The 22,915-nt window shown below is 48.7% G+C and overlaps 1 protein-coding gene across 6 annotated transcripts in view; it reads right to left on the bottom strand.

Moving 5' to 3' along the window:
- PLA2G6 (phospholipase A2 group VI) overlaps positions 1-14,153 on the bottom strand; it is a 57,414-nt gene extending 43,261 nt beyond the window's left edge. For 2 of the 6 annotated variants that reach the window (XM_043440879.1, XM_043440880.1), the window contains exons 1-2: positions 14,035-14,153; positions 1,852-2,105 (exon numbers count right to left, since the gene is read on the bottom strand). In XM_043440879.1, coding sequence (XP_043296814.1) covers positions 1,852-2,060 — 209 coding nt within the window. In that variant the 5' untranslated portion in view covers positions 2,061-2,105; positions 14,035-14,153. Of the gene's footprint in view, positions 1-1,851; positions 2,241-8,026; positions 8,045-14,034 lie in introns of those variants that run through there. The other 4 variants (XM_043440878.1, XM_043440876.1, XM_043440874.1 and 1 more) reach the window with 4 other exon arrangements.
- Between the last annotated feature and the right edge of the window lie 8,762 nt (positions 14,154-22,915).

Raw genomic sequence — 22,915 nt, 5'->3', positions numbered from 1 at the left:
TCAGGGAACTAGATCCTACATGTAGCAATCAAGAGTTCAAATGCCACAACTAAGATACAGTGCAGTCAAATAAATAATTAGAAAGAAAAAAAAAAAAAAACTCAGTCCCCTTTTGAGAAGAGAAGGTTATGTGTCGCATGTGCTTTGATCAGTTCCTCCCAGGACTCCAGGGAAGTGCAGCCCTGCTTCTGCTGAGATACCAGTGGGAGGCTGGCGGGGCTCATCAAGGGCCATATGTCACAAGTCAATGTCAGCAGCAAATGATTAACTCGTACCAGGAAGAGAAATATGGACGTTATCACAATGTACACAACGGTGCTACAGGCGACCACCACAGGGCTCACCCCAGAGGAGCGCGGCGCCTGGACCATCTGTCAGGCTGGGGGCCCAGGATGGGCCCTGGGGGAGCTGCACCCTGCACCCGCCAGCTCATCCCACTGCGAAGGGGCCCGCCTGGATGAAAAGGAAGAGGTGGGTCCTCGAGCTAGAATGACTGGGTCTGAAGCCTGGCTCTGCTATCCGGCGGCTTTGTGACTTCAGCAAGTTACTTAAATTCTCCAAGCTGTGTTTCCTCCTCTGTAAGAAGGGGTCAGTGACAGCCCTGCCTCGGGGGACGGCCATGAGGGTAAAAGGAGCTGAGAGTCAGACCAGTGCCTCACACACACCAATATAACGCAATGCTACCAGAGTTGCATCTATACCAGCCAGCATCCAGCTCTCCATCCATAGGGATGCTGTAGGACTCCCCGGCCTCTGGAAATAAAACCTGAGGATTCAGAAGACCCCAACCCTCTCCCCCATCCCGGAGCTCTGCAGCTATAGAATAGGAGCACCTCCACCTGGAAGCAGGGCCCTGACAGCCCCATCCCACACATTTAAGTACTTTGGCCATCATTCAAAGCCCTCCAGCAAGGAAAGGAGGAGACTTAAAAGACAGAACCTTGACCCCTTGAAGAGGAAGTCCAGTACCCCAAGCCTGCTCTCCACAAAGTGCAGGGTGTTCGGAGCAGTGGGGTGCACCCCCACCCCCACCGCAATGACGACCCCAGTGAGAAGCCTAGTGGCAGGCACAGCACGTCCTCGCCGCAGCCCTCACTCCCGGTCACTCCCAGGCCTTGGCATCACCATTTCTGCAGCTCTTCCGGACCCCAGCTCCAGCATTCCACACCCTCTAACCTCCACTTCCCGCCTCCCAGCTCACTCCCTGGATCACAAGACAACCTGCCAGGTGAAACCAATGAAGAATGGCCATCAGCATCAGCCCAATGCAATGCCAGTCTGCCAAGCTCCCCCAAGTTCCTTGCCTTCTGGGTCCTTGGCCTCTTCCTCTCCCCTTTTTTTCAACCAGCTCTGCATCTGCTCTGTTCCCTCAGCCCTGTCCTGGCTCCCTACCTTTTCCCCTAGCCCACGGAGGGGGTCCAGCACACCCTGAGAAGTACAGGTGTCCACCCCTTCCAGGTTCCCCCCAACAAACCTCAGCCAACCAGCCCCTACAAGGACAGTCATGCCTTAACGACCCAGGACTACCGGTGTTCCCTGGACCTTTCCCTACGTGACTTTCTCTACTTCCTCATCCTTCCTTCCTCCCTCCCTCCATCCACGTGGGTCAAGTCTCAGGGCAGGACACAGTCACCCAGCCCCAGTCCCTGCTGCCAGGACCCTGATGGGCCGGACGTTATCCAGGCCAGAAGTCCCTCCCTCCTTTCTAAGAGTGGCCACCGCATCCATCACAGACCCCTCAGATGTCGACTGGAAGAAGCTGCTGTGGGTCAGGGGACCTCCAGGCTGAGACCTGGGAGGAGTCAAGGGAGCACAGTGGGGGTGGGGAGGGGGCGACCGACCATCACCCACCGGAATCCACTCTGGGGGTTCCTGGGGTTGACCAGGATGCAGTCCCACGTGCGGTTGGGAGAGTTCTGGAACAGAATCAGCTGCCCTTCCTCTCGGACTCGGCGGCGTGAGTGGTAGTCCTCAACGGCCACCTCCTTCACCCGGAATGGGTTCACGAACAAGTTGGTGACGCTGCTGAGGGTGTTGACCAGGCGGCCGAAGAACTGCATCCTCTGGGGGGCCGGTGGGGAGGCCCCACCACCTTCCCCCTCAGTCTGGAAGAAAATGGAGTCTCGGGTCAGCCGGGCGCGCTCTCCCATGCCCACCTCACCACGCGTGGCAGCTTCCTGCACGGGCACCCCGCTGGTTCCCCACCAGTGCTGTCCCCCGGATCCTGGGCCTGGAGGGACCTGGAAAGAAAGAGAAACAGCACTGAGTGGGACGGAAGGAGGGCTGATGGAAAGTTCCAGAGCTGCCACTGTGCACAAGCAAACAGTGCCGTCCTGCCTCCCGACCCAGTTTCCCCAACAGAGACTCAGTTTCCTCATCTGCGGTGCAGGGCTGCCATGATCACAGAAGGCAGACGTGAACACACGTGACAAGCGACACTTCCCTGTGCAAAGGGGGGCGGGGCAGTTCTCACTCTGCAAAGTATGGAATCGACTTTTGGGAACTCAAAGAGCTTGGCATGGCTCCTTTCGAGTCCACAAACAAAACCAGTGTCACCTCTCCACTGGATGCCACAAGGGGACCAGGGCCACCTCACACTCCATCGGGGCCATTTGTCTCAAATCTTCGGTGGGGACTTCCCTGCAGTCCGACTAAGCACTTCCACTTCAGGGGACACAGGTTTGATCCCTGGTCAGGGTAGTTAAGATCCCGCATGCCACGAGGTGCGGCCAGAAAATAAAATAAAAAATAAAACCTTCCATGCCTGCTGTCTCAGGCTTCCCTTGGCCTTCTGAGAGAACACAAAAGCACGCTCCTCAGAAATGAGCGTGACCATAAAGACTCAGAAAGAGTGACACAGGTTTGGGTGGAAATTCTGTTTCATGCTTACAGGGTCACACTGTCTGCCATGGAAATTGCTCCCAGTTTGGATGACAGAATTAGATGTTATTTCCTACGTTCCCAGAAAACACCCTACCTTCCTCAGGCAGTGCCACCAAATCTCTGCCTCTGTGCTAGGACGACACCTGGCAAAGGGCGGGTGAGATGCAGGACACAGTGTGGGTGTCCTGGAGGAGAGTGGGCACTCTGGTCTATGTATGGACGGAGGACCGACCGCAGGCATGAAAGGAAGAGTAAGAGGCCTACAAAGAATCATCAAAACAGGGAGGCAGGGTCAGTGATCATCTCCACATCAGGAGATACTAAGCCCTCACGAGGCAGTAGGCCCTGAGCTAAGTAAGCACTTGGGGGTCTCCTTTAATTCTCACAAACCATCTGAGGCAGATGGCCCAGGCCCAGAATACAACTCTGGAGCAAAAGTGCCTTCAGGTCCTGTCCTCACCACTGACCCTGGGTAAGTTACTCAACCTCTCTCTAAGTCAGTTTCCTCAACCACAACATGTGGACCACAACCGGGCCTAATAATAGAACCTCAGTTCAGTCGCTCAGTCGTGTTCAACTCTTCAGGACCCCATGGACTGCAGCACACCAGGCTTCCCTGTCCACCACCAACTCCCGGAGCTTGCTCAAACTCGTCCATCAAGTCAGTGATGCCATCCAACCATCTTATCCTCTGTTGTCCCCTTCTCCTCCCACCTCCAATCTTTCCCAGCATCAGGGTTTTTCCAGTGAGTCAGTTCTTCACATCAGGTGGCCAAAGTATTGGAGCTTCAGCTTCAGCATCAGTCCTTCCAATGAATATTCAGGACTGATTTCCTTTAGGATTGACTGGTTTGATCTCCTTGCAGACCAAGGGACTCTCAACAGTCTTCTCCAACACCACAGTTCAAAAGCATCAATTCTTTGGCACTCAGCTTTCTTTATGATCTAACTCTCACATCCATACATGACTACTGGAAAAACCATAGCTTTGACTACACAGACCTTTGTTGGCAAAGAAATGTCTCTACTTTTTAATATGCTGTCTAGGTTTGTCATAGCTTTTCTTCCAGGGAGTAAGCGTCTTTTAATTTCATGGCTGCAGTCACCATCTGCAGTGATTTTGGAGCTCAAGAAAATAAAGTCTGTCACAGTTTCTATTTTGTTTCCCCATCTATTTGCCATGAAGTGGTAGGACCAGATGCCATGATCTTCGTATTTTGAATGTTGAGCTTTAAGCCAGCTTTTACATTCTCCTCTTTCACTTTCATCAAGAGGCTCTTTAGCTCCTCTTCACCTTCTGCCATTAAGGGTGGTGTTATCTGCATATCTGAGGTTATTGACATTTCTCTCTGCAATTTCGATTCCAGCTTGTCCTTCATCCAGCCTGGCATTTTGCATGATGTACTCTGCATATAAGTTAAATAAACAGGGTGACAATATACAACCTTGATGTACTCCTTTCCCAATTTGGAACCTGTCCTTTGTTCCATGTCAGATTCTAACTGTTTCTTCTTGACCTGTATACAGACTTCTCAGGATGCAGGTCAGGTGGTCTGGTATTCCTATCTCCTTGAGAATTTTCCAGTTTGTTGTGATCCACACAGTCAGAGGCTTTAGCATAGTCAATAAAGCAGAAGTAGATGTTTTTCTGGAACTCTCTTGCTTTTTGATGATCCAACAGATGTTGACAATTTGATCTCTGGTTCCTCTGCCTTTTCTAATCCAGCTTGAACATCTCAATTCTCAGTTCACCATTGAAGCCTCACTTGAAGAATTTTGAGCATTACTTTGCTAGCATATGAGATGAGTGCAATTGTGCAGTACTTTGAACATTCTTTGGCATTGACTTTCTTTGGGATTGGAATGAAAACTGACCTTTTCCAGTCCTGTGGCCACTGCTGAGTTTTTCAAATTTGCTAGCATATTAAGTGCAGCACTTTCACAGCATCATCTTTTAGGATTTGAAATAGCTCAGCTGGAATCCCATCCCCTTCACTAGCTTTGTTCATAGTGATGCTTCCTTAGACCCACTTGACTTCGCACTCCAGGATGTCTGACTCTAAGTGAGTGATCACACCATCATGGTTCTCTAGGTCATTAAAATCTTTTTTGTATAATTCTTTTACGTATTCTTGCCACCTCTTCTTAATATCTTCAGCTTCTGTTAGGTCCTTACTATTTCAGTCCTTTATTATGCCCATCTTTGCATGAAGTGTTCCCTTGGTATCTCTGATTTTCTTGAAGAGATCTCTAGTCTTTTCCATTCTATTGTTTTCTTCTATCTCTTTGCATTGATCACTTAGGAAGGCTTTCTTATCTCTCCTTGTTACTGTTTGGAACTCTGAATTCAGATGCATATATCTTTCCTTTTCTCCTTTGCCTTTTGCTTCTCTTCTTTTCTCAGATATTTGTAAGGCATCCTCAGACAACCATTTTGCCTTTTTGCATTTCTTTTTCTTGGGGTTGGTTCTGATCACTGTCTCCTGTACCATGTCATGAACCTCCGTCCATAGTTCTTCAGGCACTCTATCAGACCTAATCCTTTGAATCTATTTGTCACTTTCACTGTATAATCATAAGGGATTTGATTTAGGTCATACCTGAATGGCCTAGTGGTTTTCCCTACTTTCTTCAACTTAAGTCTGAATTTGGCAATAAGGAGTTCATGATCTGAGCCACAGTCAGCTCCAGGTCTTAGAAAATAGAACCCAGCAGGTAGTAAATATTTAGCACTAGCCCTCTTTAGTTCCATCACCCCCCTTTTACAGATAAGGAAACTGAGGCTTACACATTAAAGAGCTTTGAAAAGACTGTAAAGTTTTATGTCTTTCCTTTTAAGATATGTGAGCAGACTGTGAGTCAGTTTCTTGTCCTTTAACACAAGGACAACACTCCCCTCTCCTTTGTTGTAAGGATTAAATGAGCATCTCATGAGAATGCTTAGACCTATCCTATGTCAAGATCCTTCTTTCTTCCACACTTGGGAGTTGAAAGGACAGAGGAGCTGGGGTACCTACAGCCAGGGGAGCGGGACGGGATACTAAAATCAGCCAAGGGGACTGGATTCCAAAAAAAGAATCCCCCAAAACGGAACACACACCACACACGTCAAAGTGCATTATAACAATCTTTGTTTTGACACAGAAATGGAAGCAATTTCAGTATCCAGCATTAGGGGAATTGTAAATTATGACACGTTTACCCTAGAGACACCATGTGGTCAGTAAAAGTTGCTACTGTGAAGGTCATAACAACTCAGGAAAAGCACGTGGTGTTGTCATAGGCTCCGTCCACCCCACTGTCCTCTTCAGGGCTGCAAGCTCGGCCTGTGAAGCCCCTGCCTCCCCCTGCAGCCTCTCCCTGTCAGTCCCCGCTGTTGGCTCCAGACTGTACATGATTCCAGAAAACATTGTTTCACACCATCTCGCCTGTCTGCATTGCTTAGTCTATCTAGAATATCTTTTGTCTCCATCTCTAGCTGGAACACTTCATAACACAAACCACATCAAGCACATGTGTGCCTCGTTCTGTCCTCTGGCCCTGTTCCAGGACCTCTGCATACATTAATCGTTTTCATCTGCACCAGCACCTATGAAATTGCTACCATTGTTATCCTCATTCTACACATGAGACAAGCAAGAAACAACGAGGTAAAGTAACGGGCCCAAAGTCACACAGCTAGTAGGTGGAGGAGGGAAGCCCAGCTGGGCAGGCTCTGGAGACTGAGTTTCTTAAGGGCGGATACTGGGTCTTTTCACTTCTATACACTCAACCGTAACACAAGACTCAGCCCAGAGAAAGTTTGTTAAGATATAACTTAACTGAGTAAAAATTATGCAGAACAAACAAACAAAATTGATAGAAAACATACCAAAATACTAAGGGCAGCTGAGAGTATTAGGTTTATGGGCAATCCCCCCCACCTTCATTTTCCAAATGGTATGGAAAATGAGTCTTATTTTTTAAAGAAAGTAGGAATATAGGCTGAGCCCCTGGAGCCTGCATCTGGGGAGCTGGAGGGAATGTGGGGGTCAGGCCTGACTTAGAGCAGCTGCATAGCTTCCCAGAAGGCAGGCCAAGCACCAGGAGTGCTCACTTCTGGGGCAAAGAGAGTGGGGGAGTCAGGAGCACCCAGCACCCAGGGCCCACCTGGGTTAAGGAGGAGTCACCGTGGGGGTCAAGCTTAATGGAGGGAAGATGCCCCACCCCCAAGGAGAGCCCCTGTCCTCAGGGTCCCAGGGTCGGTGGCAAGGGTGCCCCCCTACACACACTGACAGCAGCCTGGCCCCACAAAGGACAGACTTGGCCCTCCTCCACTCTTCCAGGGTAGGCGTGAGGATGAAATGACACAGCAGAGGGAAAGTGGGACGCCAGCCACTGTGGGCACACAAACAGTGGCCACTGTCATCACGAGGTGGAAGAGAGGAAATGAACACCCTGGGCCACATCCTGGACTGATCGTAACAGGCCGGCCTCATTTCTGTCCCCTTCTTCCCGTCCCCGCCACCTCTGACCCCAGAGCCCTGGTTCTTTCTGGTTTGGCTGCAGGGACGGGTGCTGGGCTGGGGAGCAGCTGCCACTCTGAGTGTGGGGGACCCACGTGCACCCCTTCATCTCAACCTCCCACCCACATCCCCAACCCTCACCTGAACTGCCCTCCTCACCATCTTCACCTGCCCCAGAGCCTACTTTCAAGACAGGGCTGTCAGACAAGTGAATAAACCCCTTCTAGACCTTCAAGACTCACTTTACCTTCCACCTCCTCTAAGAAACATGCCTGGTGCCTCCCTCCCTCCCAGCCCCGGGTACCTTCCTCTGCGCCCTACCCCGCCCAGTGCATGCCCAGCGACCACTTCTCCTGGGATGGTGATAGAGAATCTGCGGGCAGGGGGGCCATCCCCCGCCTTATATTGGTTTATCCAAGCACCTAGCATACTGTTCCTGCCTCACAGTGGGCATTTCATGAATGTTTGGTGGATGAATGAGAAGAAATGAATGAACCACCTGGAGGTCGGGGGTGGGGTGAGGGGCCCAGTCCCTCTGTGGCACCCCTCCATCCTCTCTTCTCCCCACGCGGTGGTGACAGACCACACACCCCACCCCTCACCCACTCTGACCATGACAGAAACCTTCAGAAGCTCACCCTGGCACCAGGGGAACCTTGACAGGGCATCTGCTGGGCTTGCATCTGGAAAATTCGGTGTTTGAAGCTGAGCTCATTCATACTCCAAGCAAGGAAATGCGTCAAGCTTGCTGCTGGACCAGAGAGGCAGGGCAGCGGTCCGGGAGGTACGTGCCAGGAGCCCAGAGGCGCCCCAGCCAGGAAGCTGACCTCACGGGACTGGCCACATGCGGGCTTCTGGAAGCACATGCAGAACTGCTTGAGTTGGAAATTGGGCTTTGCGAGTCCTGGCTGCTTATGACAGGATGTCCCGTGATTGGAACAACTCGCACAGGACAGCCTCCTGTGCGGCCGAGGTCACCCCCATGCCCTGCTCTGGCTGGATGGTACGAGAACACGGGGTCGGATCAGAGCACCCCACCTGCCCTGACCCCCACGGAGTTCCTTCCTGCAGCGCTCACCATCTGCACCTCCCAGAGCACGAGTGCACCACCGCACGCCGGCCCACGGCACGTACTCTCTTGGGACCACCTCGCTTTACGGCTGGCAGGAGCTTTTCACGTCTGTTAGCTGCCTCGGAGGTCACAAACACCCATGAGACAGGGGTAGTGCCACCAGGATCCCCGTTTGGCCATACAGGGTAACAAGGCCCAGGGAAAGGAAATGGGAGGTGCTGCCTGGCAGCTGGACTCATGCCTTCTTCCTTGGACTCAGGACCCCCACACAGTGCATAGGAGCTCAATTAGTGCACGAGGAAAGGCGGGATGAAGATAGGCATCAGGTCAAATGACATTTCCACCTCCCACCAGAGCCTCTGGACCTCTGAGGCCGCCTCCAAACAAAATGTCCCTCCAAGGACATCCCAGGCAGTCCAGTGTGAAGAATCCACCTTCCAACATTAGGGATGTGGGTTCAAACCCTGGTCAGGGACTAACTGAAGATTCCACATGCCTCAGAGCAAACTAAGCCCGAGCACCACCCTAGAGAGCCCAGGCACTGCAAGGAAAGATCCCACCTGCTGCAGCTACGACCTGACACAGTCAAATAAATACATAAATATTTTTTTAAAAAACTCCCTCCAAATGCTCCCCCTGACCCCAGCTCATTCCAGACTCTTCCATAAGCCATCAAGGAACAGCGGAGGGCTGGCTCCCCTCACCTCGCACCCAGCACCCACCCTTTCATCCAGTGCTGAGTATCAGACACCTCACCAAATTTTAAGATAATGAGCATCTTCATTCCTCAAAACACTGATAAGAGAAGGTATGCTTCTCCCCAGGTCACACACAGCAAGCTGAGGCAAGGAGGTGATGTAATTTTCCAGGATCTGAACCCAATTCTTTGGAATCCACAGCCCCAGCTCGTAGTCCTCGAGCTGCCTTCAGAACAAAGCCTGAATGGAACGTGGCTGAGCGAGGTTTGATGAGCAGAGCCCTGTGCGCCAAAAGCGGAGGTCCTCACGGAACAGTGCGCTGCCATTCATAAGACCCAGAGCAAAATGGCCTTTCCAGAATGGAAAAGGTATCTTTTTCATCCAATCTGTTTAGCTGGACAGCAAACAGCTAGAAGCAAACTGCCCAGAGCTGCTGCTGGCACCGGAAACCCCCAGGACCTCAGGAGGTCTCTGGGCTGGTGGCGCGGTACAGGGTGACCCCTCTTATGATTCACTCTGCCTATGTTTACTGAGGACCTATTCTGTGGCAGGCATTGTTAAAATTGCCGAGAACACACTAGTGAACAAAACAGACACAATCCCTGCCCTCCGAGAACTTCTTTTTAGAGGAGAGGGGGACAGCAGAGGACGAGATGGTTGGATGGCATCACTGACTCAATGGACATGAGTTTGAGCAAACTCCGAGAGATTGTGATGGACAGGGAAACCTGGTGTGCTGCAGTCCTCTGCAGGGGTTGCAAAGAGTCGAACACAGCAACTGAACAACAACATAATGAAGAAGATAAATAGGCAAAATATAGACATACTGAATTCAGAATACTGATTAGATGTCAAGAAGAAAAATAAATGAGAGAAGGGAGATAGGACGCGTCCAGGTGGGGGTTAAAACTTTAGATAGGGTTAACCAATCCTCACCAAGAACTTGACTCTGAATAAAGACTTAAAAGAAATGGGAGCAAAAGTCATATGGATATATAGGTGCAGAGTATTCCAGGCAGAGGGAAGAGCATGTGCAAAGGCCCTGGGGCTGGACCATGCCTGGTGAGTTCCAGGAATAGCAAGGAAGTCAGTAAGATCAAAGAGGTAACAGATGGCCAGGCAGGTACAGTGAAAGGAGAAGCTGTTACAGGGCTTGGAGCAAAGGAGTGACATTAACTCTGGCTGGATGTGGGGTGCAGAGATAATATAGATAATACAGACAAAACTGTAAGGATAATCTTACAGTTCTAGGCAGAGCAACTGAAAGAAGAATACTGCCATTTCCCAAAGATGGGAAAGTGTGTGAGAGGGACAGATTTTGGTGGAGGGTGAGGGACGGGATGAAGGGGATGGATTGTTGTTGTTTAGTCGCTCAGCTGTGTCAGACTCTTTTGCAACCTCACGAACTGTAGCCTGCCAGGCTCTTCTGTCCATGGGATTTCCCAGGCAAAAATACTGGAGTGAGTTGCCATTTCCTTCTCCAGATCTTCCTGACCCAGGGATCAAACCCATGTCTCCTGCACTGGCAGGCAGGCAGATTATTTATCACTGAGCCCCACCAGAAAAGCCCAAAGGGGATGGGTGGTGGTGGTGGTTTAGTCACTAAGTCGTGTCCAACTCTTGTGACCCCATGGACTGTAGCCTGCCAGGCTCCTCTGTCAATGGGATTTTCCAGGCAAGAATACTGGAATGGGTTGCCATTTCCTTCTCCAAGGGATCTTCCTGACCTGGGTGGGGATTGAACCTGGGTCTCCTGTACTGTAGGCAGATTCTTTACCAACTGACCTACCAGGGAGGGGATGGATAGCTGAAGCTAAATACTAAGTACCTGAAAGGCCTAAGTTTGAGACGTTGATGGAGCAACTATGTAAGTGTCAATCATTTAGGGGAAATGTCTGGAATGGGCTAGCGATATAAATTGGGAGTTGGAGTCAGAGTAGAAACAGTACTTAAAGCTATGCCACTGAATGAGATCAGCAAAAAAAAAGGAGAATGGACAAAACCAGGGAAGAGAACATTTAAGGCACAGAACAGTTACAATGCTCTCAGAAGTCGCACTCACCAAAGTGAAGCTCCTCTCAACAGCACTAATTATTAGAGAAACACAAATCAAAATGACAAGGCGGTACCACCTCACACCATTCAGAATGGCTATCATCAAAAAAATCTACAAACAATAAATGTATGTAGAAAAGGGAACCCTCCTACATTGTTGAATGGAGTGTAAACTGGTGCAGCCACTAGGGAGAACAGTATGGTGTTTCCTTAAAAAACTAAAAACAGAATTACCATATGATCAGCAATCCCACTCCTAGACACATACCTGGAGAAAACTATAATTCAAAAAGATACACACACCCCAGTGTTCATTACAGCACTATTTACAATAGCCAGGTCATGGAAGCAACCTAAATGTCCATCAACAAAGGAATGGAAAAAGAAGATGTGGTACATATATGTACAATGGAATATTATTACTCCACCATAAAAAAAGAACAAAATAAAGCCGTTTGCAGCAATACAGATGGACCTAGAGACTGTGTATTCAGGGAAGTAAGTTAGAGAAAGACAAATATCATATGATATCATTTATATGTGGAATTTTCTTTAAAAGAGCGGTACAAATAAACTTATTTACAAGACAGAGATAGGATCGCAGATGTAGAAAACAAACTTACAGTTACCAGGGTTAAGGGGAGGGGAGGGATAAGCTGGGAGATTTAGATTGACATATACACACTACTATATATAAAACAGACAAGGACCTACTGCATAGCAGAGAGAACTCTATTCAGTACTCTTAAACAAGACTGGAGATACATATATATATGTACTTATAACTGATTGACTCTGCTTTACACTTGAAACTAACACATTTTAATCAACTACGCGTGCATGCATGCTAAGTCACTTCAGTCGTGTCGGACTCTTTGTGACCCTATGGACTGTAACCCACCAGCCTCCTTTGGCCATAGGACTCTCCAGAAAGGAATACTGGAGTGGGTTGCCATGCCCTCCTCCAGGGAATCTTCTCAACCCAGGGATCAAACCCGTGTTTCTTATGTCTCCTGCATTGAGGCGGGTTCTTTACCACTAGTGCCATCTGGGAAGCCCATAAATCAACTATACTCCAATAAAAATTAAAAAAAAAAAAAGTGTGAAGCTCATGACACAAGGTTTCCCCTTCACCACAGCTCCCACTTTCTCCCTACACACACCCAGTATATATGTGCAAACACACACACATTTAAATTCCCCTTTCCTCTATCTCTTGGTGATGTCATTCTGCTGAGAAGGAAATTCCCTTTGCAGGTGACTGTCATTTAACAAGAAAGTAGCCCACAGAAGGGAGAAAAAGTGCCCTGGGCACTGAGACAACAGTAGGGACCCTTACAGAGCAGAGCAATCACCCCACAGACTCTGGCGTTATATAAAGTACTATATTCAGATTTCAGCTCCAACCACATCAATCAGTGTGAATCAGGCAGCTCAACTGCCTTCCTTATTATGTTAAATGGGAATAACATTGGCTAGAAGGTAGCCTAGAACATAGTAAACAGTTCACTAATATTTCTTAAATAAGGAGGAATGAATGAATACATGGTAAAAGAGCCCGACTCATGGCAGATGGTCAATAAATCTGCCAAATGCTAAATGAAAGACTTGTCTTTCCCTCCTTGATTTTTCATTTCATCCCCTCCCCTTTCCTGCTGATGACACAACAGCAAACCCATGCATTTGTACAGGGTCATGCTGTTTACAAAGCTTTGCTTTCAACATTTTCTCAAACTTTGAACCTCATGGCAGGTTTAGGAGGGCAAGAAATACAATCCCCCTGTCACAGATGAGGCAACTGAGACTCAGACAGGAAACAGCCTACCAACTCCAGGAAATTTTTAAGGCAGGGACAATAACAAAAACACTGCATTCAGCCCCAGGGTGGAGCATCTGTGTTGCCAAACCAAACCTGCCTGACATCCTGTTGGGTGGGTAAGAGGGCAGGTGAGGGAAAGACTCAGAAGTTTAGGGGAAGGGAAAGTATTTGTTTTGGGGTCATGTGAGTAGTCCATTAAAAAAAAGGAGGGGGGGCACAGATCCCTGTTCCACACCCACTGGCCTGCCTGTTGCAGTCACATGGTCACAAAGGTCACACACTTTCTGTCATCAGCTTCCAAGTCACCGGTGGGCACAGGGGGTGGACACAGGTTTGGGGGACAGGGAGAACTCTGGGGTAACAGGCTAGCGGAAAGGAGGGAGCACGCGGGAAAGCAGGCAGCGATGAAATCTGGAGGCACATGGGAGATAATAAGCAGGGAGAAGCAGGAGGTCAGAAAAGCGGATGCATGATGGAGAACACGGAGAGACAGATACAGTAGAGAGGTGAAGTGGGGAATCGGGTAGGAACACACTGAGGCGGACAAATCAAGAGCACTTAGAAAGGCACAGGAAGGAAACTGCGGACAATGAATGGGAACCAAACTGAAAGCTGGGAGCACTAAGAGACGCAGAGTCGGGGGAATGAAGGGAAGGGGCTGACTCAAGCAGGAAGTGGGGGATAGAGGAGAGACGCCCAGGGAAGACGCGCTGAGGAGGGGGTACCCAGGGTCGGACCTGAGTGCCTGAGGGAACACACAGGTTAAGAGATGAGACGGAAGCGGTCACAGGATGGGAGTTGGGGACGGTCGGGGATCAAAGGGTGGAAGCTGGAGGCACTAAGGGGGCAATCAGGGTTAATGGAGGACAGGCCTCAGGATCGGTGAACAAGCGGGGGGCCCGAAGGACTGTCCCAATGAAGCCCAAGGAGTCTGGGGCGTAGAGGATGTTTGGGAAAGGGCCCCCCCCTCCCTGGCCCCGCCTTCCCAGCGCCGTCACTCACCTCGGCTGACTCAGCACTTCGGCTTCCTTCCACTTCCGCAAACAGACGGCTCCAGGCCACGTGACAACCCGGCCGCTGCTCTCCGCCAATCACTGAAGCCTGTGCTTCGCGAGAGTAAGGCGGGGGCTGGGCTCCGCCATGTTTTATAACTGCCCAATGGAAGGGGCTCCCATCGCCGAGGGAGGCCGGGCTTTGGGCTGGAGCCAATCCTCGGCGGCGGGGCGTGGCCACGGCTGTGAGAGGAGAAAGATCCGCGTGACGGCTCCCGGGCAGACATGTTAATGTCGGGCGGGAGTCTCAGTGTTCTCGACCCTACCCCTCCTGAAACGATCAGAGGCCTGAAGGCTGAACGTGATTTAAACTACGGCTCGTAAAGATAAAAATAAAACCAGCAAAGATGTGCAGGGCATAACAAGCAGGAAACTGCTTTGATTTTGCCGTGTTCCTACAAGCTAAGGTTGCCAAATTTAGCAAATGGATTAAATTTGGGTTTCAGCTGAACAAAAAATGATTTTTTTTAGTATAAGCAAAAAATCCTAGGTGTAGTTATGCTTTAAAAATTGTTCCTTGGTTGTTCCCGGCAGCTCCACCCCAAGACAATCTCAGGGAATATCTCAGCGCTTTTAGTAGAAACTTGGGCAAATGAAAGCTGTGATAAACCCGGACAGCATATTAGAAAGCAGAGACATTACTTTGCCAGCAAAGGTCTGTCTAGTCAAAGCTATGGTTTTTCCAGTAGTCATGAATGGATGTGAGAGTTGGACCATAAAGAAAGCTGAGGGCGGAAGAATTGATGCTTTTGAACTGTGGTGTTGGAGAAGACTGTTGAGAGTCCCTTGGACTGCAAGGAGATCAAACCAGTTAATCCTAAAGGAAATCAGCCCTGAATATTCATTGGAAGGACTGATGCTGAAGCTGAAGCTCCAATACTTTGGCCACCTGATGTGAAGAACTGACTCAGTGGAAAAGACCCTGATGTGGAGAAAGATTGAAGTAGGAAGAGAAGGGGATAACAGAGGATGAGATGCTTGGATGGCATCAGCAACTCGAATGGACATGAATTTGAGCAAGCTCTGTGAGTTGGTGATGGACAGGGAAGCCTGGTGTTGGACCCATGGGGTTGCAAAGAGTTGGACATGACTGAGCGACTGAACTGAACTGGGCAAATGACTTGGACTCTGCGAACTCCTCATCTGAGAAGTAAGCACAGGGTTATTATGATGACTAGAAATAAATAAGACCCGGTGCCTGCACAATACTGGGATTTCAATAAATGGCAGTTGTTATGATTAGTAATGCTGAGAATGCTTTAAAAAGAAGGGAGGAGGCTGGAGTTTAGTCACAGTTCTGCTTCTGACTGAATAGATCATGTCTCCTCTCTGGTCTGCCAGGCTTAGTTGGACAAGTTTTCTTCCCTTAACGATTCCCCAACTCTAGATCTAGATAAATTCTCCAAACTGCTCTCTGTTGGCCTGGGAAAAGTGATTGCTGTTTGGCATTTCTGTGAATAGAAAAATATTTCTGCCTGTCTGTCCCAAGATATTAATTCCTGGACTGGGGGCTGCGAATGCCATGGGGACAACATTTGGTTAAGAATCCAGACAAGTTAATAAGACTAAGGACAGTAACTACTATTTGTACAGAGCTTTATCAGTTACAAAGTAACGTGACTTCATATCTATCATCTGGAGAATATAGTTACTCTTATTCCTACTTTCACAAGTGAAGAAACTTCTTTTAAACAAAGATTAAAATTTTGTTAAGAAGTGTCAGCTTTGAGTTGAGAAAATGGGAAGAAGACTCAGAATTCTCAATGAAAACATCTTGCCCTCCACACCTCAAACAATTGACATTAAAATGATGGTTATCAGGGAGCTTGCAAAAGGTTGGGTGTTCCACCTACTGCTGAGCAATCTGACCTGAGAAACCTCATAGGTTCAACAGGATGGGTCCCATTCTTCAGCAAATACGCTCCTGTACTCAAAGTGAGTCTACAAGGCAGGTTTGGCAACACAAACACACAGCTGAATCTGAAATGCAGAAAAGGCAAAGGGAGAGAGATCAGTCACCTGGATCAATCTTCAGAAACACTCTTAAGATCCACTAAAGAAATTAATAAAATAGAGTCAAAAGAAAGTAATAAATAGAAGAAAATGATACAATATGTTCAACGCCTGATGAAATTGAGTGCCCCTCCCATAAGGTATTTCTGGTGCAAACTGTTAAATGAGTGGATTTAGCAAGAGATGAAGAATAAGGAGTTAGTAGGTAGCACTGAGTGAGCAAGCAGTGGAAACGGAGGGGCTAGTAATACGGAACCCTTTGGGTTTCTGCTGGATTTTGCATCAGAGCAGTTCAAGTCAAAGAGCTGCTCTGAGGGGCTGTCTAGGCCCTGCAGCTAAAATCACCCCAGAGCCCAAAGGGTCGAGCAAGTACCCTCCCTCAGGCTGAAATTAACTAGCGTGCTCACAGTGCAGTTTTACACTTTTAACTTGTTTGATCCTCACAACAATCCTGAGAAATAATTCTAATATCTCTAGTAGACAGAGAAACCAAGATTCTGTGCAGGGAGATGATTTAGAGAGTCGCATGTCTGTGAGAAGCAGATCTGGAATCAAGACCTGTCTTGACTTTTCTTTCCCTAAACTATAGGAGGACCCACTGTGTGTCAGGCAGTGTTCTTGGTGCTGAGGAAATCATAGTGAAAACAGTAGACTGAAATCCCTGCCCTCACGGTGTGCACAGTTGCAGGGGAAAGATAGACAGTAATCAGGCTACAGAAGTCAGGCATAAGAGTGTTTTGCCAAAGTCTTTGGGTGAAGTGTCATGATATTAGCATCTTTCCAAAATCTAGTGTGTTGAATCTGGGGTTTGTACATGAGTGCCTTTGTACTTTTCCTTCCATTTTCTGTGTGTTTGAACATTTTTATAGTTAAAGAGCTGGGAAAAGATACAGTGTGTTAGACGGTGACAAATGCTATGGGGTAAGAGCAAGGAGGGGAGATGGAGCATTAGAGTTTTAAAAGAGTGGCCAGGGAAGGCCTGATTGAGAAAGGAAACATTTAAATAAAAGCCTGAGGGAGGGATTTCCATGGTGGTCCAGTGATTAAGACTCAGTGCTCCCAATGCAAGGGACCTGGGTTTGATCCCTGGTCAGGGAACTAGATCCTGCATGCCTCAACTAAGACCTGAGTGCTGCCACATAGTTCAGCTCAGTCACTCGATTGTATCCGACTCCTTGTGACCCCATGGACTGCAGTGTTCCAGGCTTCCCTGTCCATCACGAACTCCCGGAGCTTGTTCAAACTCGTGTCCAAGTAAATAATGTCAAATAAATGAACGTTTAAAAAGAAACAACAAAAAACCTGAAGGAGATGAGGGCGCAAGCCCTGTAATAACCCAGGAGAGAATGTTCTAGATGGAGGGAAGAGGAAGAGCAAAGGCCTTGAGGCAGAAGTTTCCCACATTCCACAAGGTGCAGCCAAAAAACACACACACACAGAACACCAACTTGGAGGGAGAAGTGCCGTCACAGAGGGAGGTGCGGGCAGCCATCCCTCCTGTGAGGGCAGGAGCCTGAGTCCCCCTGGGGGTTATTCTGGAAGCTCGAGGAAGAAGAAAGCGACCTGTGGACTGGTATTGAAAAGACAAGCTGAAACTGGGGAGGGAGTTTCCTGTTGAGGGGTCTGCAAGAACTGAAGTGTGGGGGTACAGAAAAGCTCAGAGAGGGTGGTGAGAGCTGAGCAGGTAAGGGAGGCAAGAGACCAGACCTAGAAGATCTGTGAAAAGAGTCTGAACTTTGTTCTGAAGGCAGTGGGGAGCCATGGAAGCTTCTGAGTACAGGAGTGTCCTGAGCAAACTTAGGTTTTCATCTTCCATGTGGAGGCAGGTTTAGAAGGTGCTGGAGGCAAGGAGACCAGGCAGGAGGCTGTTGCCAACGTCCAGGAAGAAGGTTGCTGTGACTTGAACTGAGGCCACAGATGAGGGGAGAGAGTGAAGACAGAGGGCACTATGGAGATGAGAGCACGTCACAGGGACCTGGTGATGGGTTAGCTGTGGGAGGGAGGGAAGGGGAGGAGACAGGCATGGTGGCCTGGTTCCTCTCTAGGGTGACTGAGTGGAAGGTGGTATCACCGGACAGTTTGAGAAATACAGGGGGTGCTCTTGGGATGGAAGGGGGACAGTGATTGGCGTTGTGACTGTGGGCGTTGGCTGTTTGGGGAGAGAGGAGGACAGGGGGAAATCCACACCTACTGTGCGGATGTTTGAGCAGATCTGGCCTCTGAGAAACAAGAAGTGAGCCGCTGAGAGATTTGGGATTCATCAGCATCAGATGCCACCTGAACTTCTGAAAAGGAATAAGATTCCCTTGGGAGAAGAGACACAGGCATCACCGATCACTGAGAGGTTGAGAGAAACCAGGGATGCAGACTGAAAAAGGAGGAGGGAAACCTTGGAATGCAGGAGGCAGCGTGTATCCAAAGGAGGAGAGGAGAAAGCAGCAAGGTCCAGAGCTGCCAAAAGACGAGATAGATTAGGAGGGGAAATGGACCCTGGGATTTAGCAACAAAGAGGTGGTGGGGACCTCAGCAAGGGTCCCTTCAGAGGACTGTGGGGGCAAGACTCAGGCTGGGAGGGGCAGGGAAGGGAGGGCTCTGAGGGAATGATTGAAGATAACTCAAGGGTTTGGCCATAAGGGTTTGACTTCCTTGGTGACTCAGACGGTAAAGCATCTGCCTACAATGCGGGAGACCGGGGTTCGATCCCTGGGTTGGGAGGGTCCCCTGGAGAGGGAAATGGCAACCCACTCCAATATTCTTGCCTGGACGGAGGATCCCATGGATGGAGGATCCTGGCAGGCCCAAGTCCATGGGGTCGCAAAGAGTCAGACACGACTTCACTTTTAGCCATAAAAGGGAAGAAAAGGCAAAGGTGGGGCTGGGGTGGCAGACGAGTGAAGGTGGTGGGGGGTTAGAGATAACGGCCACATGGTCAGGGCTGAGAGAGAAGACAGGAGCGAGAGGGTGGGCATGAGCCTCCAGAAAGGAGAAGAGGTGGCTTTGGGGCTGGAGGAGGGACAGCTTATGCCAGGACAGGGAGGGAAGGGACAAACAGTGCAGGGAGCTGAGGCTGGCCTCGAGGGTGGTCCTGCCCCTCCTCAGTGGGGGCAAGGATGAAGGGGGATTGGAGAAGGGAGAGGGATGATTAGGGCCCCCAAGCACCCGGTTGTGTCTGGAGAATGAGCTTAAAGCAGACTGTTGTGGGTGTTCACGGTGGTTGTTTCTCTCCGAAGCCCAGAGCAGCTGGGGTGCAGAAGGGCAGAAGACAAACTGGAGGTGCCCAGGGTTATGGGTTTACAAGCTCTGGGCATGGAGGGGACTCAGGCTGCTAGTGGCACATATGCAAGTATGTTGAAGCTGTTGAGGGAAAAGGTTTTAAAGGGAAAATATGTTGGAGGGAGGGAGAGGGCCCAAAAGTATCAGTTTGCAAAGTACATGAATAGACAGTTCACAGAGAAGAAACCCAACTGATGACTAAAAGAATGTAACCAAGCTTATTCATATTCAGAGAAATGTAAATTTAAATAAGACAATGTTATTTGCATAGAAAATTCAGTTCAGTTCACTCGCTCAGTCGTGTCCAACTCTTTGAGACCCCCATCGACTGCAGCACACCAGGTTTCCCTGTCCATCACCAACTCAGGGAGCTTGCTCAAACTCATGTCCATCAAGTCACTGATGCCATCCAACCATCTCATCCTCTGTTGTCCCCTTCTCCTCCCACCTCCAATCTTTCCCAGCATCAGGATCTTTTCCAGTGAGTCAGTTCTTCCCATCAGGTGGCCAAAGTATTGGAGCTTCAGCTTCAGCATCAGTCCTTCCAATGAATATTCAGGACTGATTTTCTTTAGGATCTCCTTGCAGTCCAAGGGACTCTCAAGAGTCTTCTCCAACACCACAGTTCAAAAGCATCAATTCTTTGGTGCTCAGCTTTCTTTATGGTCCACCTCTCACATTCATACATGACTACTGGAAAAACCATAGCTTTGACTACACAGACCTTTGTTGGCAAAGTAATGTCTCTGCTTTTTAATATGCTGTCTAGGTTAGTCATAGCTTTTCTTCCAAGGAGCGAACATCGTTTAATATCATGGCTGCAGTCACCATCTGCAGTGATTTTGGAGCCCAAGAAAATAAAGTCTGTCACTCTTTCCATTGTTTCCCCATCTATTTGCCATGAAGTGTTGGGACCGGATGCCATGATCTTCAGCTTTTAAATGTTGAGTTTTAAGCCAAAATTTTCACTATCCTCTTTCACTTTCATCAACAGGCTCTTTAGTTCCTCTTCGCTTTCTGCCTTAAGAGTGCTGTTGGTAGGAATGCAAACTAGTACAGCCACTATGGAGAACAGTGTGGAGATTCCTTAAAAAACTAGAAATAGAACTGCCATATGACCCAGCAATCCCCCTCGGGCATACACACCGAGGAAACCAGAATTGAAAGACACGTGTACCCCAGTGTTCATCGCAGCACTATTTATAACAGCCAGGACATGGAAGCAACCTAGATGCCCATAAGCAGATGAATGGATAAGGAAGCTGTGGTACATATACATGATGGAATATTAGTCAGCCATTAAAAAGAATACATTTGAATCAGTTCTAACGAGGTGGATGAAACTGGAGCCTATTATACAGAGTGAAGTAAGCCAGAAAGAAAAACACCAATACAGTATACTAATGCATATATATGGAATTTAGAAAGATGGTAATGATAACCCTGTATGCGAGACAGCAAAAGAGACACAGATGTAGATGTATAGAACGGTCTTTTGGACTCTGTGGGAGAGGGTGAGTGTGGAATGATTTGGGAGAATGGCATTGAAACATGTATATTATCATATGTGTAACAAATCGCCAGTCCAGGTTCGATGCATGATACAGGGTGCTTGGGGCTGGTGCACTGGGATGACCCAGAGGGATGGGGTGGGGACAGAGGTGGGAGGGAGGTTCAGGATGGGGAACACATGTACACCCATGGCGGATTCATGTCAATGTATGGCAAAACCAATACATTATTGTAAAGTAAAAAAAAATAATAATAATAAAGATCACTTACAATCCAAAAAAAAAAAAGAGTGGTGTCATCTGCATATCTGAGGTTATTGATATTTCTCCCTGCAATCTTGATTCCAGCCTGTGCTTCATCCAGCCTGGCATTTCGAATGATGTACTCGCATATAAGTTAAATAAGCAGGGTGACAGTATACAGCCTTGATGTACTCCTGTCCCAATTTGGAACCAGGCCATTGTTCCATGTCCAGTTCTAACTGTTGCTTCTTGACCTGCATACAGATTTCTCAGGAGACAGATCAGGTGGTCTGGTATTCCCATCTCTTGAAGAATTTTCCAGTTTGTTGTGATCCACACAGTCAGAGGCTTTGGCGTAATCAATAAAGCAGAAGTAGATGTTTTTCTGGAACTCTCTTGCTTTTTCGATGATCCAAGGATGTTGGCAATTTGATCTCTGGTTCCTCTCCCTTTTCTAAATCTAGCTTGAATATATGGACGTTCTCGGTTCACAAACTGTTGCAGCTTTGCTTGAAGAATTCTGAGCATTACTTTGCTCCTGTGTGAGAAGAGTGCCATTGTGCAGTAGTTTGAATATTCTTTGGCATTGCCTTTCTTTGGGATTGGAATGAAAACTGACCTCTTCCAGTCCCGTGGCCACTGCGGAGTTTTCCAAATTTGCTGGCATATTGAGTGCAGTACTTTAACAGCATCATCTTCTGGGATTTGAAATAGCTCAACAGGAATTCCATCACCTCCACTAGCTTTGTTCGCAGTGATGCTTCCTAAGGCCCACCTGACTTCACACTCCAGGATGTCTAGCAGAACTGAAAAAATGAGACCACCCCGTGCTGGTGAAGTGGCATTGAAACACTCATATTCACAGAGGTGGTGAGAGCCTTTATTCACTGGCATGTTCTGAGCAGTGGCATCGCCTCTCTAAGCCTCAGTTTGCTCGTCTGCACAGTGGGGACAAGAAAGACACCTCATAGAGTTTTGTGAGATAAAAGATTCACAGAGGAAATGTCTCATAAACAGGACAACAAATAGGATTTGTTCTAATTTATTTTTCTCTTTGTTGGCTTTCCCAGTGTCTCAGAGGGTAAAGAATCCGCCTGCAGTGTGGGAGACCTAGGTTCGATCCCAGGGTTGGGAAGACCCCCTGGAGGAGAGCATGGCAACCCATTTGAGTATTCTTGCCTGGAGAATCTCCATGGACAGAGCAGCCTGGTGGGGGGCCCATGGGGTCGCAAAGAGTCGGACATGACTGAGCGACTAAGCACACACAGGCAGTCTGTTGCCCAGACCCAGGACCCCTGCAGACAGCAGCCCAGTGTAGGGACACCATCTGTCAGGCCCCCCCTCCCCCGCCCAGTTTTCTTATGATTTAAAAGTAGGAGGGAAAAAGAGGGGGAGGATTCCTCCCACAGGAGGAGTGGCCCAGGTGAAACAGTTCATTTCTCTCCAGCAAAGCCCAGGGTTTTTCCTGACGGGGCAGTGGCAGAGAGCATGGCCCCTGAGTCAGATCAACCGAGTTCAAGTCCTCCTCTTGCCAGGGACTAGCTGTGTGATGGTGGGCGAGTTTCCTCACCTCTCTGGGTTTCAATTTCCTCACCTGCAACATAGCGATGACAATACCTAACTTCTAAGATGGGGAGAGGGTTTAAGGGGAACAGGCACCCCATAGCCAGCAATGGGAGGACTCCCAAGGCATTTGGTGAACCCATAAACCTGATGGGGCTGATCATTTCTGTATCACATTCCACCTCACTGGAGAAGGATACTGTAAGAAAGAGACATCAAAGTTATGAA

The sequence above is a fragment of the Cervus canadensis genome, chromosome 21 (assembly GCF_019320065.1).
Source record: "Cervus canadensis isolate Bull #8, Minnesota chromosome 21, ASM1932006v1, whole genome shotgun sequence".
In the NCBI taxonomy this organism is placed as follows: domain Eukaryota; kingdom Metazoa; phylum Chordata; class Mammalia; order Artiodactyla; family Cervidae; genus Cervus; species Cervus canadensis.
The sequence above is the reverse complement of the archived record's forward strand: the minus strand, read 5'-3'. Positions and strand labels throughout refer to the sequence as shown.